This window comes from Acanthopagrus latus, chromosome 5, assembly GCF_904848185.1.
Source record: "Acanthopagrus latus isolate v.2019 chromosome 5, fAcaLat1.1, whole genome shotgun sequence".
Classification (NCBI taxonomy): Eukaryota; Metazoa; Chordata; class Actinopteri; order Spariformes; family Sparidae; genus Acanthopagrus; species Acanthopagrus latus.
Genome location: NC_051043.1, coordinates 15253778 through 15272940, shown reverse-complemented (window position 1 = coordinate 15272940; position 19163 = coordinate 15253778). Strand labels below are relative to the sequence as shown.

Sequence of the window (19163 nt, the reverse complement as noted above, 5' to 3'; positions counted from 1 at the left end):
TGCCACTTCTTTGCATCACTCTTCCAAATGGTGGGTGTCTCACTCTGGAAGTTCTCATCAGGTCCCCAGGCTTCATGAGGCCATCCTTCCCGTTCGTTGAGCTTCCACTCCTCCGTCAGAACTTCTGCCACACAGATTCATGCAGAGTGATGACTCCTGGATGCCGAGTGACAGGCCTTGCATATGCTCTGCAGTGAATTATTCAGCTCCTTCAATTTTCACATCTTTAAGGGAAGTTTGAAAGCCATTAGCGTCACCATTGTCAGCCGCTCCAGCTGTATCGCATCACCAAAGCTTAGTGTCATGGCGGGTTTACTTTATGACAGATTACAGCGAGCCCAGGGACAAAGTTTTTCCAACGTGAAGCCAGAGATCTGCAACGGGAAGGAGCCTTCTGCCATTCAAACGGTGTCCCTGGGAGCCCGTGTCGCTTTCTACCCAATTTTTGACTGATCCCTCGGCCCCATGACAATCTGCCCTCTCATCTCTCATTTATTCAGACATAACCATCGACCCACCAAGCAGCTGCAGCTCTCTACTCAGTGTCACTCATTGGTTTTCACCAGTTGGAAAAGTTAAATGACAGCAGGTTGTATTTTAAATTATTCATCCGGCTACTTTTTAGAGTCACTCGCCTCGCCGTTTTCATTGTATTTTAACCCTTCTGGTCTCCTCTTTGTTTTGCGTTCTTCTCAGTGTTTCCCGTGTGTAGTAATATTCACTGGTGACCATCACAACGGTTTTGAATTTAGAGCATAATTGCTTTGGGGCAAATGAACTAGATTGGTACACATTGTGTATATGCCTTCACAAAAACCTGCAACTTACAATTTTGTCTATCAATAATCTGTCAAGGTTCATTTTCAATTAAACAAGTCATCATTTTGTCTTTATCAGGAGTTAGTGAAAAACACCAGTCAAAAATTTGCAGAGCACAGGTGACATCTGCCATTCACTTCACCGATGCCTGACTAACACTAACCCTAACCCAATTTACCATGTCAGCACTAATTGTAATATGACGAGTAACCACTTAAATAGATGTTGTTTCCCGATAGCTAGTTTTGTAATTATTCCTGAAAAAATTGTGAAAAAGAGAAGTCTATGTATGACTTACGCATCTGCCTGAGCAGATTCTGCCTACTCAACAGTAACTCTATGAATTAGCATTCAGTGTCTCAGGGAGGAAGAAAAAAAGGCCTTGCTAACTATGGTTGAGTTGTGGTGCATTAAGGATGTCCAGCGATGTCAGGCGAGGGGGGGCGTTCATCAGTGTAACTCGCTTGGGAGCTTTCCTCCTTCACACGCCGGGGTCCACACCTCCAGCTTGATTAACAACCTGCCCACCATTATCACGGATTGAGGGTGTCAGCTAAATTAGCCTCTCCCCTCACCCATTCAGCATGTGCACTTCGTTAACATGCATGGACCTGGAACGGCTTCGCTGAGCTGCAGAGCCGCGGAGCATTTCACCGATCCACGTTCGACACAAAGAGATGCTTTTCGATGGAAGCACTGTCAAAGTCGGGCGTTCTCAAATCTTTTAGAGCGCACGGTATACATTCATGATTAAGAGGAGTGGGGAGCAGGGACATGGCTTCCGAGCTGCGCCGGGGATTCTCACATTCCAACCTCGTCTGGACACTTTTGATCAAGTGAAAACAATTTTAACACCTGTAGTCAAAATAGGGCAAATAGAGCGGATCAAAGAAATGTGTGTGTAATACACAGATGTAGAAATGTTCAACACAAAATGGAAAAAAGCTGTTTGTCTGTTCTAAACTGTAAAACCTGTCTGTTTAACTTTGATGTTTGTACTTGACTATTATTAGAGTCAGAGTCATACTTATTATTTATTGTCCTCCGTAGAGGGACATTTGTTTTCACTCTCACACATAAAAGACATCCAGAACAAGGTGAAAATTAAAAACTAACAAAAACCCTGGCTATTTAAAGCCCGTTTAGTGTTGGGCACAAAACTCCTCCTAAACTGTCTGTTTTTACAGATTGGTTGTCTGTATCGGCAGCGGGAGGGGAGGAGGGATGGGCATAGGCTGAGGGGATGGAGGGGGTCGTGGTTTTTTTGGTTCAGTTAGACCTTCAGTTACATTTCATTAAGCTTTACTACTAATGACAAATGTGTCATTTAGAGTATTTTCTCCGTGTCATTAAGTTAGATTGATAATTAACACTTTATAAATGTATTAAGCTCCACTGTCAATACTACCACACATCTCCTCTCTCATTAAATCTTTCTTTTACACACTAATTTTGGCTAAACTGGAGATTTTGTGACTCTTCTTTTCTTAGCTTAACTCTCAGTCAATCGTCACTCAGATTCTGAATATTTTTTGTGTTCTTGGGTTTCTTTTAATGCTTCAGGATCATGGGACATAATTGAACTAGAACAGACACTAACACTCCTCCTGACCTCAAAACTGTGCTGAATAGTTATCGTCTACCTGTCTGTTCCTGCTTTAACCAAGCCTTAACTCCTTATTGTCTGTTTCATTGACTCACCTACCCTGCTAAACCATCTAACACAAATAAAGATCCGACAGTCTACATTTAAAACTTAAATACAGAGATGGAACATCACGTAAAAAATGCAAGAAAACAATAAAAGAATAGCAAATGAAAAGAGGAAACAAAGAAAAGGTGGAGGCATCAACAAGTTGAGTGAAGTGTCAAAGTGCATCAGGTTTTAAAGTTCCATGAATTGTATTTTAAATATTTAGCGGTGGTAAATTAGAAAAGGTGCAAAGGAGTCAGTTTGGAATATTTAGAATCCACTGCATAGTAATGGACACATGGTCTGGTTGCTCATCTGTTCTGAACCACAGGAGAATTGGCGGCCCAAGGCACTGCCTCAGGCAAGATCCAAAGCAAAGCAAAGAGCTCTCTTGTTATTATTCCGCAGCACCAGTTTTTATGCAGGCCTCCCCTGTACGCTACCACACACTCACAGCTGGCCCCTCACACACACAATACTACTCTGCGTACTTCTTTCTCTTTCTCCCTTTCTTGTGTCAGAGGGAGGATTTCAGGCGTTTCGCTCGTTCCATATCCTGAATTCTCATTAAACCTGCGGTAATTGGATTGGGCGTAATAGACATATGGAAATTGCGGTGCCGTTCATCATTAGGGTTTTAATTGCGCCCATTTTGGCCTCGCATTTTTCCTTCTAAATAAGTCATAGGAGTTCACGAGCCCTGTTACTGCTAGTCAGGTTACTTCATCCGCACGCTGATGGATGTGGTAATGAGAGGATATCCTCCCTCTGAGTTTGACCGTTTAGTTTGCACCCATTGTGTTTTTTACTGAGCATTGTGCTGCATAGAGCGCCGGACTTGTTACTAATTTTTAAACAGGATTAGTTTTGGAAGATAATACTATTAATCTTTTTATTCTATTACTGAAGATCATCATAGATGTTTAATAAAAATATTGTTTTTGTCTTTTAGTGTAGATAAAATGATCCTTGTCAACTGAAGCATGATCATTACACATATCATTAAAGTAGTAAATATAAATAAAGCAATTTTGAATGCTTTTGTGTATTGATTTTTTATTCAAAGGACTTTACAATTTGCCTCTCAATCATCCATTCACAGACATTCGATCCACTACGCATTAGGGAACAATCTAGGGTTTTATTTGACTCTGGCGATCAAATTCCCAAATTTGTGAGAAGTGGACAACTCATGGTACTTCCTGATCCACAGCTGAACTACATTTAGACAGAAAAATACATAAATATGCAGCATAAAACAGTATTTTTGTACTTCTTTGTGTGTATTTGCCAATATACATGCGACAGAACAAACTGATTTTGTCGACCAGCTGGCAAATCAGCTTTTTTGTCATGTTATAAAAAGCATTTCTTGTGGGACACTTGAAATAGACGCCAACAGGGGTTTTCTCTCTGTTGTGCACATAGTTCACTTTTGTATGTGTCCAATATAGTTAATTACAACACATTACTGAAACATTAATGAAGCCCTTCTCTTTACAGGACTATGGATGTTCTCATCAGCCTAAACAACGGCAAGTCCTTCATCTCCAGCGCGTACACCATCACTGCCTCCACATGTGTAAGTCTGAACCAGCTTCACTTGAACAAAATCTTTCTGTAACATTTTCTCACACCTCTCTTTCGTAACTGGATTTTTTTTCAGTAAACGTTTCAGTCAGTGTTGCTCATATTGTGGTGTGAGTACGTGATAGTCACAATGTTCCCGACCTGTCCCTCTTCCTCTCTCCCAACTTTTTCTCATCAGTGGTGACCTCATAATCTTCTCTTGTTCCACAGTTCCTCAGTGCCATTTGTTATTGTCATGCACACAATAAGGAAGCACTGAAACATTTCCTTAAGTTAAAAATAGTTAAATTGTTATGAGATACAAAGACCTGAAAACCCTGTATTGAATTAGAATCAGACCTTAAATCAAATTCCATATAATAATAATAATAATAATGACAATGATGATATTAATAACAATAATGATGATGATAATGATAATAATAATAATAATAATGACAATTTGATCTTAATCTTCTTTAGCATTCATTATCTCTACATGTATACCAAATATTTTATCTGGATTATTATTTTTGTGCCATTTATGGGTCAGTGAATGATTTCCACTTTATGATTGTGTTTATTAGCCAGTGGCAAAAAGCAGTGATTTGATTGTTAAATTTCACAATTTTTGTCCTTTAATTTGATACCTAAATTGATTTTGAGGATCAATAAGCTGATTGCTTGTCATTGTCTCCTCTAGTCAGATGGTTTTGCGGTGGCGATAGTCTTCCTGGTGCTGCTGATCCTCCTAGCTCTGGCCCTCATGTGGTGGTTCTGGCCTCTTTGCTGCAAAGTGGTGAGTGTTGCTGCTCTGCTCAAAACCAACTCTGAACATATTCAACTTTGGGCAACCAGAGCTGATGATTCATTCGATCTGGGTTTGCACACAGATAACAGCAGCAGGTTCTGTGCTGGCAAAACATGCCAAATAACTCATATGTTGCCTGTTTTGCCTGCAGTCCAAAATAATAAAAATAGTACTCACTGCTACCCTCTCTAGAGATGATCACGATAGCAGTCTAATTTTATAAAATGATTTGCATTTAGAGCTTGATGACTTTTAAAACATTCTGTTGTTGCAAATGCAGAAAATCAAGTGGTATTTGGGGTCCAAATCGTGATATGTTGACTCAGAAAGCCCAATGTTGTGAACACAAACCAGCGATTGCCAGCAGGTCATTGCCAGGTTTAACTGTGTCTGAGGCTGCTGACACATAGCAGGCTAGACATTGTTCACTGGCTCTAAAGGGAAGTGGTACTGAACATCTGTCCAACCCCTTCACCTCCCATTTGCCCTAATCATCCGCCGTGGCTTAGCAACATCACAGAGGAAGAACCTCAAACAGGAAGTGAAAAACCCACATCCTGCACTTCAGTTCAAGCTGATGACTGCATGTGATCACACACAAATTCTGACAAGAGATGAAGTCACTTCATGTGAGCAAACTATGTGAAAAACCGAACAAGAGATGGATTAGCAGAAGAAGAATGTCATGGACAGATTGCATGACAGTTAACAAAATCTCTGTTTGTCCAGGACTAACTTTAGGCCTACCTTGGGACTGAAGTGATTAATAATAATCACAGAGATTGCTTATGGTTTAATCACAGTCGAATCTGTTCATGCTGCAGCTTAAAATACTTACTTTGTTTTGGTAAACACAGAAGTCTTCTTTTACTAATCCTGTCAGTGTTTCATTTCAGCTATACTTTGTTTTTGCCCTTGGTTTGTTTATCCTCTCACTCCCCCTATTAATATAATAACAACAACAACAACAAAACAACTATTATTATTAGTAGTAGTAGTAGTAGTAGTAGTAGTAGTAGTAGTAGTAGTAGTAGTAGTAGTAGTAGTAGTAGTAGTAGTGTCAAGTGTTTTTAGGTTAGGGTTAAAACCTCTCATGAGAAGAAACCAACAACACCTCTAACCCCTAACCCTAACCCATATATGACATGTTTTTCTAACTAACGTCCACCTACTTTAAAGCAGTCAGAAAAGCACAGACATAAATATCTCATGTAAAATAACCAAAACTGTTCTTAATTTCAAAGAAAATATTTTGTTCTTATAGGACCCCATCACCCATTGAAATCTTGAAATTACGAAATATAAAATCTTGCAGTTTCATGTTCAGATTGTCTGGTGATGAAAGAGAATGTTGTTAGTAAGAGCAAATGTGTGTCTCTAAATGCGGAGGTCAGAGGGTTATTCTCTAACTCCACAGATCACCGTGTGTTAGCGGTCCCATGTGAATGGGCTGTTTGTTAAGATGGAACTCGAGACTGCGTTTATTTAACGAGTCTTGAATCTGCAATTACATTGTGAGCACTCCTTTATCGTTTCTCTTGAACAACTTGATTGTACTTAATGGAAGTTTGTTTCCCCTTTAATCCATTGTTTAAACTTTTCCTTAGTGCTGGATATTCATGAAAGCCATGATTGTAAACTCCTCCTGCCCCTATTGCCTTTGGAGAAACGGTCTCACCCACTTAACCATTTACAAAAATCCACAACAGATTATCGTTTGGGGCTATGAGAGAGGGGCTACAGATGGTGCACCCTGGTCTTTTTCTGTTTCTCTGCTTTTTTCTACTGAGATCTGATAAAGGCAAATTTACCCTCCACTACTGCCAACCGCCCTCCCTCACCACACCTCAGTTCCCGCTCACCCGCACCGCCCCTTAAATGATAGACGTCACCTGGCTTTGTGGACCTGAAGGGAGCCCATCCAGGATGAGATGGAAGCATATTTTGGAAAACCAACAAAGGCATTAAAATGTAAACCCCCTGCAGCATGTCTGGCCGTGGACGTGTTTGTCTTGGTGGAGAGAGCTGCTGTTGCCTTCCATCGAGGGACGAGGCAGAAGAGGAGGGCCATGTGTGGCTTGTTAATATTTAAACCCCCAGTCTGCCAGGTTTCAGCAGTCGGGATGAGGCCACGCACACATATACACACACGCGCACCCAACCTCTTTCCCACAATCCCTCTCTCTCTCTCTCTCTCTCTTTCTCTCTCTCTCTCTCTCTCTCTCTCTCTCTCTCTCTCTCTCTCTCTCTCTCTCTCTCTCTCTCTCTCTCTCTCTCTCTCTCTCTCTCTCTTCTGTTTCTCTCCCATATGGATTGATGCCAGGAGAGAGGTCATACAAGCTGTGGAGTGGTAATTTCTTTGTTTATGATTTGTTTGGAAATTAAACTCAGAATGGCGTAGCCTTTAGTTCAAATCAAAGGATTCTAGATTGGAGATGCACTTTCAAATTAGATCGCCATTTTGTCAAAATTACAAATGAATCACTGCTGAATTGGATTCACTTTTGGACACATTTTCAACTCATTTGGTGCTTAATATGTTAATAATCTCCGATTATGTCTTGTTATTTTATGTTTGAAGTTGTCAGCGTTGCTCTCTGATGCAGAACTTTTATCTTTTCCCCTCAGAACCAGTTTAATTTCCTCCAAACAGGTTAATTTGTCCAAGGTTAAAGGCACAATTTTTTTTTTTATATTTCTGAATATGCTACCTGCCACTGATCCATCACAGTAAGCCTCTCAAAACAGCTTGACACAACATGGTTTGAGCTTGAGGTTGGGAATGAACAGATTATCAAGTCCATTTGGACAGTTATGGAAAGCCATATGGGGACGATGCCCCAAAAGCTTCTGATTGGTCTGATTCCCCCCAGATGTCGTGGCTGTGGTGGTGAAACTCTGGGGCTGATGTCAGGCGGCTAAGTATCCCATGGTTTAGTTTTTAATTATGTCGCTGAGCGCTTTCCTTCACATCTGTCTATCAGGTAGCTGGGAAAGAGCAGCAGCGCCCCGTCATTTGTATAATGCTTTATTTATCCCACAATATGTCCAGGAAATCTGCTGCATAATTACTTAATAAAAAGAGATAATCCTGTCAACGTAAGGTGTGGCTGAAATGATGTTAATCAGCGTATGGAGAGGTTAGCAGAAGACATGCACTGGATTTGCTTACAGCCAGTTGTGTGTCAAAGAGCGATTAATTAACCCTAATTGATTATTTTTCATTATTCTAATGACAACAGTATGTGGAGAGTGTGATGGTATGCCTGCGCTTAACGCTGAATGAAACAGCTGTTAGGATCTATGATATGCTGTAATTACATTGCTCTTTTTTCCCTTCCAAAACCAATTTAGCAAATGCATAATCAGTGATGACAGTGAAGTATCCGTCTGCGATGACTGATGTACAAAGGTCTGCATTCCACTTTACTGCACACCCCAGGTTGAGCTATGTCCTCACTGTAATTATATGTACAGTATTTATAGGGTGGCTAGTGTACTCTGTGTGTAGTGTTAATGTCCTTCACTGTGTAAGAAATGAGGCCATCTCTCACACCAAAGCTGGATGAAATAGTGAACAGGAAGTACTCTTCACTTTCTTTTTAGTTTTTGTCCATTGACTGATTAATTGATTAACAAATTATTCTACCACGGGGCACCCCCTTATCTTATGGGTGTAGGCATCTATACCTGCAGCAACATTGATAATGCTTCTTCAGTCTGATTCCACCTTAACTCTACATACATGCTAAAAAAGTGATCTGATGAAATGTGAGTTTACATACACCAAGCATTTCATCAGAATATAATTTTTTTGACATGTGCAAGGTAGTTTTCCTCAATTTGAGACATCTGATCCCTGGGAACATGATGATGAAACAATTTATTTGAACAAAATTTCAACTGTATGGACAGTTTACTGGTGAGAGCCTCTCACAAAGTCACGTCTGTTGGGTGAAAAACATCATGGCAAAACTGTTTATAAAGGTTGTTTTTTGGGTTTTGAGATTAACCAATAATAACTGAGGTGTTTAGTAAAAGGTCTGCCAGTTGTGTTGGTATGTTCTACAATCACCATGTTTCTGTCCTTCCTAGAAAAAAAGGTTACACGTTAATATTTTCCTGCTGAACAGATTATCAAATCCAGTTGATCCAATTCCTTCTGACTTAGGCGTTCACATGAGGTGTTTTTATTCTGATTGGGCTATTCTGATTCTTATTTGTGAATTATTATGGTCTCTGCAAATGCAGCTAGTTGTCACTTTCAGCACATAATCTTCAGAAAACACGGAGAGGACATCAGTGTTTTTCAGGAGCTAAAGCCTGAAGTCTGAACTCCTGAAGTCACAGCGGAATAATTTCCACCACTCCAGCATGATCGCTCTCACAGACGGAATGAGTGGCAGTGGTGTCTTCAGCAATCCTGCGGTTAAAAGTTGGACATCAGTATGTGAAGCGTCTGACTGACACCTGACAAATGTCACTGTCAGGCTGCTCTTTGCTTTGCAATGCACATCTGAAAAACCCAGTAGAGGCATCTTGTCCTTGAGTGGGATCACATTGTGGACAACCTGCTCCTCAGGTGCCATGTCATCCAGTGTTGTCATGAACAATGCCGCTGGGCTGGTCATTCTGCTGTGGGAGAGGTGTGTCGCCACTATGTGTGTGGGTTTTTTCTTTTTTTTTTCTCCTGTGTGTATGCCGCCACTCATCTTCCACGCAGACAGGGCTTGGAGCTGAGCCCGAGCCTCCTCCTCTGTATCTCATTGGAGCTAATTAACTCCTTAGGACTTTATGATTGGGGGGATTGCTTGGGAGCACTGAACCCCATCCAATTAATTAAGAGCTAAACGGGCAGCGGCGCTCGCCCCACAGACTCCCCTGTCAACAAGTTGATTTTCAGCTTTTCTTTATTTTGCACGGGGGGCCCCTGATGTTGGTTTACAAGCAGAATCCTTGTAATCAGTAGTCAGCCGGGCGATGGGGTGCCAGTTGCAGTTACAAAGCAGCCTGGCAGCGGCAGCGTCTCCTCCGTGTGACGCGCTGAGGGACGTCTCGCTTTGACTCAGTCACCTGTCACGAATCGCCTCCGTCAGCCTTGTCCACGCTTGTCTTGACAAGGTTTGAGCATGTGTGTTTGTGCGTGTCTGTATTTTGTCCCCTGATGGACCTGTGCTGACGCTCTTTTGCTTTTTCTGTTTATCCAGGTCATCAAAGACCCGCCGCCACCTCCTCCACCTTCCCGTCCACCACCACCTGTGAGTACATCGCGATAGGGTTGTTACAATGCCGGAATATTTCACTTGTTGCCAGTGAAAGTTTTAAAATGTGTGAAACAAGCAGAGCAGTTGCTGCAGCAAAAACTCAAGCTGATTTGTTTTTTTAATTTTTTTTTTTTTTTACAATTTTTTGATAATAATAACATCACATCCTAAAAATGTTATTCATTCTCTGTCATCATAATATGCAGAAAAACGGGTTTTGGTCTTCAAAAACCACTAGATTTAAGAGTTTTCACTGCAAGACTAGATTAATCTGCAGGTGATTACTCAACAACATAATTGGAGGAAATTCGACTAATTATCCTGTTGATCATTTCCCTGAAATTCATTGAACCATGTAGAAAAAATTGATGTCTCTAGCAGAAAAAAAGGATACTAGATATTTCCTCCATTATGAGAAAATGATGGCGATGATCTTTTCCTGTTGAGAAGAAGTGCATTCAAATTGTGATAAATGGGACTGAAAGAAAGTAGCACACTACCTTTTGTCTATGCAGCAGAATATAGACATTAAAATAATACTTTTTTACATGTTTCCCAGTTGTAACCACAACTTCTGCTGTTAGCGGGTGTGAGGGTCTTAATTGTCCTGTCTTTTTAAGGAGCCAGAGCAGCTGCCAAAGAAGAAGTGGCCCACTGTGGATGCCTCCTACTACGGAGGAAGAGGAGCTGGAGGGATCAAACGCATGGAGGTCAGAGCCTAACCATCACCCCCCAATCATGAGTGACACACTTTCACTGCAGTCATATCGCTCCCATTACTTTTGACACTTGAATCTCCTTGAAGTTCTCATGATATAAATTGATTTTAGCAGCATATTTGAATACAGTAGGACACTCCTTCTTACCTAGGCAGTGAAAACGAACTCCACGATCCTAGACAGCAGGAAGTGACGCATATGCGACAGCTGTTATCCAGTAAACCAGCATCGTGTTGAGAAAAAAACTGCTGACAATCAGTCTTTTCTACAAGCCACAAGTTTGTCAAGTTACACAGGCAGCAGGAGGAGGGACTGACGAGGCCGCTGTCCTCGTCAGTCCACTGATGCCTCCAACATGACAGGCCCTGCCATGTCGTCCTTGGCCGTGTGGCCCTGATTGGATCAAGTCATTGCCAGAATGAAGGATTGAGTGCTGCTGTCAACTTGACATATCCACCTCACCCACCTCTCCTCTCCACCTCCCCCCTTCTCAACTCCCAAACCTTGGCAGCCCCTTTGTTGTCCGCCTCCTTCCACTGGGAATCCAGGTTTAAAGGAAAGCTCCCCAACTCCCCCATCGCTGTTGTACCCCCTACCGCTTCTCAGCCCCGAGGAAGTTAGTGGCATTGCAGGGATTTCCCTGCATCATCAGGGAGCTCGTACCTCTTGACTTCCTTCCCACGAGTGTTGGCGAGCTGAGAGTGCGGCTGTCCCGCTACTCTCTTCTTCCTGCAGCAGGTTGATTCCCACCGACAGGCCCGTCTCCACTTCTAAAGCTTCCCCCCTGTGGATGGAGGACGAGGTGCTTGTTAAGATCAACCTGCCCTTTCCTCTGCATCCACATTTAAGATGCCACGCTGAGAAAACCACCTCCACCTCCATTGCTTTGCCGCTGCCAATATTTCAAACGCATATTGAGCCGGCTGAGGTGACAACGTATCTTTTATTCATTGCGGCCCTCTCTTTTCTTGATGCGGCAGGCCAGGGATGTATCCCAGAGATGATTCTGAAAAGCTGTTCTATATTGTCACGGCTTAACCTACAGCTTGAAAACTGTGTCGCTAATTAATCACCTCTCCCTATTCATGTGACGGTGGATTTTTTTATCTCCTCCTTGCAACAGATGTGATGAATTCAATTAAAAAGCAGGACAGCTTAACTAACACACAGGCCTACATTCACACACTGTCTCTCACACACACAATAACACATTATACCACTTGCAAATGTGCTTATTAATAAAAGCAAAAACAGGTTTTCAGGTCATTTCCTTTTCGTATGAATACGCTGATAGTGATAGCTGTTATGCAACTCCCTTCAGACTATCATAATGTCCTTCCCACCTGTACAGGTTAGCTCCTCCATGTCTGAAAGCTTTTGTGGCCTCTCCTGTCTTCTTATTGGCTGTTATAGATCACAGTTAGTAGTTTAGGGAGAACATGACCGATTGTGATCTTTGGTTATGGCTTATATCAACAGCAGCAACAAATTCTTCATTTTATTATCTATCCAGACTCACTGCTAATGTATGAAACATGTGTAAAGTGTGAAAATACTGACAAAATCCCATACGTTATGTCAAAATGATGTCATCAAGTTAATCTCACACTTGGCTTGGCAACCGCAAATTTATTACAGAACTGGAACGAATTGGGTTTGTGAAGTTTAAAGACATGGCTGTGTCAAAGCAGCATGAGACTAGTAAAAAAAAAAAAACCTAAAGGTGTGTTATGGGAAGTATAGGGTGCTGTTTTTCCATTTTAAGTACTAAGGGTAAGAATTGTTTTTTCTTAAGTGTTGATTCCAATCAGCTTCCACAAAGTAGCTGCAAGACTTCATTTGGTCCACTCGACATATATCATGTCCATATCATACCATATCTGCACCTTCAGTTCCTTTTTTAAAAATATAATATATCTGTACCTCTGCAGGTACGCTGGGGTGAGAAAGGCTCGACTGAGGAGGGCGCCAGGCTGGAGAAAGCCAAGAATGCTGTAGTGTCAGTACCAGAAGACGACGCAGAGCCGATGATCAAACGCCCCACCCCCAAGGCCGCCCCGACCTACCATCAAAACGAGAACAAATGGTACACTCCCATAAAGGTGAGTGCCACATACTGTACATGTACCTGACACTGATATTACTGAACATGTCTTTCAGCATAAATCTTACTCACTTCTTTTCCCTCTAATCAATGATTCTTTTAATTTCGTTTATGTTGCAAAACCATCTGAGGTCAAAGGCCAACTTCACCCATACACAACACTTAAAGCTTTTGAGTGTGTATGTGTGTAGATGCACTTGTTATGATCTTCTTCATTGGTGTATCATGTTTTTAATGTATTTTGTTTGACATGCTTTGAATCTGTATTGCAATCTGTTTTTAACCCTCTAATGCTGAATCTTCCATCTGCACAACAAATTTACCCTCAGACACTAATAAAGACACACTCGTCAGCTCTTTATAGCTTTTAACAGCCTCTAAAGGTCGTCATTCATCAAATGAAGTTAGCTCAGGAGTCATGTAATCTAAGAGCTAAATTTCAGTTAAATGACGACAAATGATCGTAACCCTAAGATCATCCTGAAGATCAAGACCAGATGATAAAAATTTAGTGCTCAAGTTTCTTTTCTTGTTTTGTCAATTTCTAGATTTTACATATTTTATTTGTATTACCATGTCCACAAATAAACTGACCAAACACATTGCTAGACTTAAGACCCATTTTTTCTGGTTTGTCAGGGTCGTCTGGACGCTTTGTGGGCTCTTATGAGGCGGCAGTATGACAGAGTTTCCCTCATGCGACCAACATCTGACGACAAGGTAAGTCAATAAAAAGAATTGACATTTTCTAGCTCTTTTATTCCCCCGGGGAACCCCCCAGTTTATTCACAGGTCACCCTTAAATAGGAACTATACCCACGATGAAGAAAATATGCAGAGGCATGCAAGATAAGATAAAGAGTGAAGTGTATGTAGGTGGTTATCTGAAGGTTGTGTGTGAGTGGGATACAGTAAATCAGCATTAAAGTGTCAAGGATTTTTAGTTGCACAAACCTTAAGCCAGAAGGTAGTGAGTCAAAGTCTCATCTGTGTCATCTGTGCTGTTTATTGTGTTCATGGATATAAGTAGAGAATTTCTTGCATCAGTCAGCAGTATGGATGGTCTTCTCTTTTCCATAAAAGCAAGACTCTGAGTATGACATATTTGGGTATTTTTTATCCCCTTGAATCTTTTGAGTCATCATAACTACAGTTAAGAACTCCCTGTTTTATTGCAGCCATGGAGGTTCAACAATCTGTGTCTGCCTCCAAGCAGAGGAAGCTGCTGGCACAACTTTAGCATTGTGTTGTTGTTAACCAATCAAGCTGATGCAAGCCACAGCTGCAAAGGCTCACAGAAGGGAGCACGACAGGGACAACCTAATATGGTCACACTCTGAACTTCTCTCAACCTCAAGTTGGAGAGGGGGAAACACATCAGCTCCACTAACCGACGCACTGAAACCTGACGCCCCGCAGGCGGTTAAGAGAGCACGCCGCTCACAAACCGCCAGCATGTCCGAGTTAACCAGATGTTGTGATATGTTGTTAGCTCTATAAAGCAGCAGTCAATCCAACAAACCGCACCATCTGCTGTTGACACTGAGATATATGTCTGATCTAGTAGAATAGAGCATTTAAGAATCTTTTTTCTTGACCAGACAAACATTTATACAGTAGGCAGTGTAGATGTCTCACTGTAATTCTGTGTACAGCTCTTTTTTGAACACTAGAAGGTAACATTAGCTCTTTCCAAAGGTCCATACATCAGCATAAATCACATTTGAAGCTGAAAGAAGACCAACAACTGATTCACTGAAAAATGTTCTCTTCTGTGAATGAAGCAAAATATCACAGGCACTATACAAGCAACTTCATCCACTGTGGTGGGCACTTCTGATCCTTTTCCTCTTTATAGCACTCTCAGAGCAGGAACCATAAGAGTTTTTTAATGGTTCCCAGAATGATGTCAGACTGCATCATCTCGAGTGGAATAACGTTTGCTGCTCTGAAGAACATGGAAAAAACCGAGCCAGTGGGCCAGCTGTGAGCCTGCCAGTTGCTACTCAGGGCGTCACAGTGCTTAGCAGAGCTCAAAATGCCAAAAGATGCTCCATAAAAACCTGCAACATCTTCTGACCTATTAATTGAAGGTCAGAGGATATCCAAATAGATCTATCTATCTATCTATCTATCTATCTATCTATCTATCTATCTATCTATCTATCTATCTATCTATCTATCTATCTATCTATCTATCTATCTATCTATCTATCTATCTATCTAGCATATAACTAATGTTTAAACATCTCTTCAGTGAATGCATTTCAACAACTGAAATTCCGTCAACAGCTTTTACTGTAACCTTGTTATCTGTTTCGGTACAAATCAAATCAGTGCAGGCTGGTCGTTTTTTGAGTGTTTCTAAACTGATCAGTAGATTTGTCTTTGTGCAAGAAACTGCTCTTTGTAATGGCAAAAAGGACTCAAGTATAATATGAATTTGTTTCACTGCCATGACTTATTGTTAACAATTTGTTAAATGGACTGCTGCTGTTTTTGTTGTGTTATGATGTGGCCAGGGTTTTAATAAGCTGACCAAATGTGCATATTTTCCTGCGGTACATTCCTTGGAAAGGCTGCTGTGTTCATGTAGAAATGACAACAATTCCCCAGCCCAATATTCATCCAACTGTCTGAGTTTTAAGCAGAAAAAGGCAGAATGTGGAAACATCATGGCTTCAGCTCCCACTGTGTGACAGATGATAGATGTTCCCACACAAGAGGGCACCTCGGTTGCTCCGAGCAAACAGTTTGGAAGTGTAGAAAACAGAGAGTGAAGCCCACCGGTGAGTACACCGGTTGTGTCAAAGCTCGTAGGATAGGCATGGAAGAAAAGGACTTGGAAGGAAAAAAACGCCAGTGGAGTCCCTGGCACCGCTGGCACACTTCATTCACATGCTCATCACTGAGCCAAACCCTTCTTTTAAGTCTTTGATCAAGACTGTACAGAGCGGACACAGGAGAGAATCAAACAGGAGGCCACAGAGGCTCTGTGTGTTTGAGGTTACATCTTAACAGAGCAGTAGTCGACAGTGAATGGAAAATGAATGTTGGTGAAAACAGAAAGCATTTATTTTTAAGTGGTTAATGATGATTCCTGGCTTCCTTGAATCACAATGAACAAAGCAATTTATTTTTATAAACATTTAGGTTACGATATAATCCAATTTATTTACTTTTTAATTAGATTAATTCAACTAATTATTAGAAATGGGATTAAATGTACTGTAATACTGATTTAAATTGATTCAGTCTGATTTAAGTAATTTCAGTACTTCTCAAAAGAGTAACAACTCCACTGATAGTACTTTAAGTTTTCACTAAACCAAACCTGTCGACAGCAATTAAACCCAAACCTTTTTCTGAAATACGTTCAATAATTCAATGACTGCTTCAGTGTATATTAGTAAATCATTATTAATCATATTAATTCATCTTAATCAACGGAGATTTCTTTACAAATTCCAGATTGTAGTAGATTTTTAATTTTAACGGTTTTAATCAGTGGTGATGGTGGCTCGGCAGGTTTATGTACGATATCAGCGACAAGGATATATCGAAACTTCAGACATCGGATTCCAAATCCAGCTGACTGATGCAGTCGTTTTATTGTCCAAGAAAAGAGGCCTTGAATTTGGACCGTGGAAAGTAAAAGACAACTGTATCATGACATATTGTCAACTTTACCAAGATATTTAAGTGTTATATTTCCAGCATGTGTTCTCTTTTTAGTAGCTTTGGGCACAGTTTCCATGTACAGTATCATCAGTTATCATATACAGTAACTGGTGTTCTGGTGTTATCATCGGACACATTTCACTGGAGTAGTTTTTTACTTGGACCTGATCCCTAGACTTAAATCTTTGATTTACAACATTTGCATCCAACTGTACAACTATGTGTAGCTGACAGTTTTGCTTATATATTCTTTTGTCATCTTTCTCTTTCTTTTGTTATTATTGTTCCTTGTCTTCTTAAAAGCTCATGTTGGAGTCGGTAACTTCTGTTACTATTGTTGGCCCTCTCCAGCCTGCCCCTCAATGAGACATGCGTGTAATAATTTGCTGAACAGATAAACCTGACTTGATCAAAGTGAGAGGACTCTGAACTGTCCAGTGGGAGGTTAGGTGTAGATGGCAGAGTGGGCAACGGTGGTGTGGAGAAGAGAGAGGAGAGGAGCGGCGGAGGGAGGGGAGGCAGCGAGGGAGAAGGGGAGGGAGGGCAGCGGTCTTTGATGGCGGACAGGAAACCTCTAGGGTCATGAATTTTTCAGCAGGCTGCATCCGCGGGGTTACAAGGACTCGTACAGGTGTAAGGAAGCAGGTTGTCGCAGACATCTGTTCAGCGCGGGGACCCTGGTGTCCATGCCACCCCCTCACCCTCACCCTCTCCTTGCTGAGCTTCTATCCTGTCCCCCCCTCCTCCCCCACTTCCTCAGTGCTGCCGCCCGGAGCCAGACTGCTGGATTGTCAGCAGATGCAGAAGAGAGGCAGAGAGACAGAAAATGAGAGTGAAACAGTTTTTTTTTCCCTCTCTCTCTCTTTTTCCTTTTTTTTTTGTGGTCTCACATTTAGCGCCGGCGGGCCTTCAACACCAAAGGTAGAGCGGGGGTGGACACAGCTGCAGCGCCGAACTTGCCCCAGGCACAAATAAAGAGATCTAATGTGGTTTGACTGTGTTGTCGGTGAGACAGGGGAGCCGGGGAGGCACTTCAGAGCCAACTTAGCACAGCAACATCTGCCGCCAAGTTTTGCTGGGGATCGACTGGGGACAGCAGGTAGAGGAAGGTGGCAGAGAGAGACTGAGAGGGAGGATGGCCTTATTCTGGTTCTCACTCAGGCTCTTTTTGAAGGGGCGGTGGTGTGCACGATGCATGTGTGTGTTTTGTTTTTTTTTTTCCTCTCAGAACCCCCCTCCCCAACCTTTACACTCGAGGTATTGTGTTCTAAAAGCAGCTGTCCAAAAAATGTCCAAACAAGGTGTGCAATGAATGATGCATCACCATACATTAAACCCTCTGTGTCCGCCTACAGGAAAAGACACACAGTAGTGGGCAAGCCAAAAACAGAGAGCAGGCGTTAGAGTTGTTCTGAGTCTGTGTGGATTTCCAGTTGGATTTCCATTTGTTCCTCTTGCTCTCATCTGTTCCTCACCAGGGGGACGTGTGGGCTGAGTATGCTGGTGTGTGCGGAGGTTAATGGTATTATCTAATGGATTTTTTTACTACTGCTGGAGCATATTTGCTGTTGAGTTTATAAAATACACTTTCAAACATAGTTTTGCGGGGGGTGGGAGGCGCTGCTCCTTCTTGAGTCTTAACATTTTTAAAGAAAAAGTAGTAATGAGGTGATCCCTCTGGGTGTGAACACAGAAGAAAAACAGAAGCATGTGTCATCCTCCCACTAGCAGCTTGGATAGTGCGAGAGATCTCAAACGTCATTTCAGAACATCCTTTGCAAACTTTAAAACAAACCGAAAAAGGAAATACTTCCACTTTTTGTAATTCTCATTTCTCTTTTGTCCTGTCTTTTGCATGTGATATTATACTATTAGTACATTGAATTTAAAGAATATTAACTACGCAGGAAAAATTTTACTTTATAATAGTGCAAATTTACATATACATAATCTCTTTGCACAAAGTAACAAGTGAGGCTGCCACTGACAGTTATTTTCAGTGATTTTCATTGAATGTTTTCTCGATCCATTCTTAAATTGTCTATAAAATGTCAGAAATAACAAAAATGTTCCCAAAAGCCCAAAGGTAGCTGTCTCTACTGTCATAGAGGTGTTTTCAATTAATCAGTTGTCAATATCGTTGGCCAATAATTTGATAGTTGACAACTGATTAATCATTAGAGCTCTTGACTGGATTAAAGATTAAGACAGTAGAATTGCCCTCCCCCAAAAGGCCTATAACAAACTGTACAGACTCACACGTGAGTCAAAGAGGCAGCCGCCCACCTCACTGTGTCTCTTTGCTCAGCTGGTTTATCTTTCCTTCACCCTGCCAGTGCTTGGTGCCCTGGCTGCGACAGCGTCTTAATTTAACAGCCGTCGGTCACGTTGTCGACAGTGCTGTGGGAGCCTTTAATTAAGTGGCTATGAGCGGAGGGACTCCACGGACCTGTTCTGGACGAGTCCCATCAGATGGAGGGAGGAGAGAGAGAGAGAGAGAGAG

The 19163-nt window shown here is 41.6% G+C and overlaps 1 protein-coding gene across 3 annotated transcripts in view; it reads left to right on the top strand.

The window, feature by feature from the left end:
• Positions 1-19163, top strand: part of antxr2a (ANTXR cell adhesion molecule 2a) — a 76165-nt gene that overhangs the window by 24354 nt on the left and 32648 nt on the right. For all 3 annotated transcript variants that reach the window (XM_037098112.1, XM_037098114.1, XM_037098113.1), the window contains 6 exons: positions 4016-4094; positions 4785-4880; positions 10100-10150; positions 10777-10866; positions 12807-12977; positions 13619-13699. In XM_037098112.1, coding sequence (XP_036954007.1) covers positions 4016-4094; positions 4785-4880; positions 10100-10150; positions 10777-10866; positions 12807-12977; positions 13619-13699 — 568 coding nt within the window. The remainder of the gene's footprint in view (positions 1-4015; positions 4095-4784; positions 4881-10099; positions 10151-10776; positions 10867-12806; positions 12978-13618; positions 13700-19163) is intronic.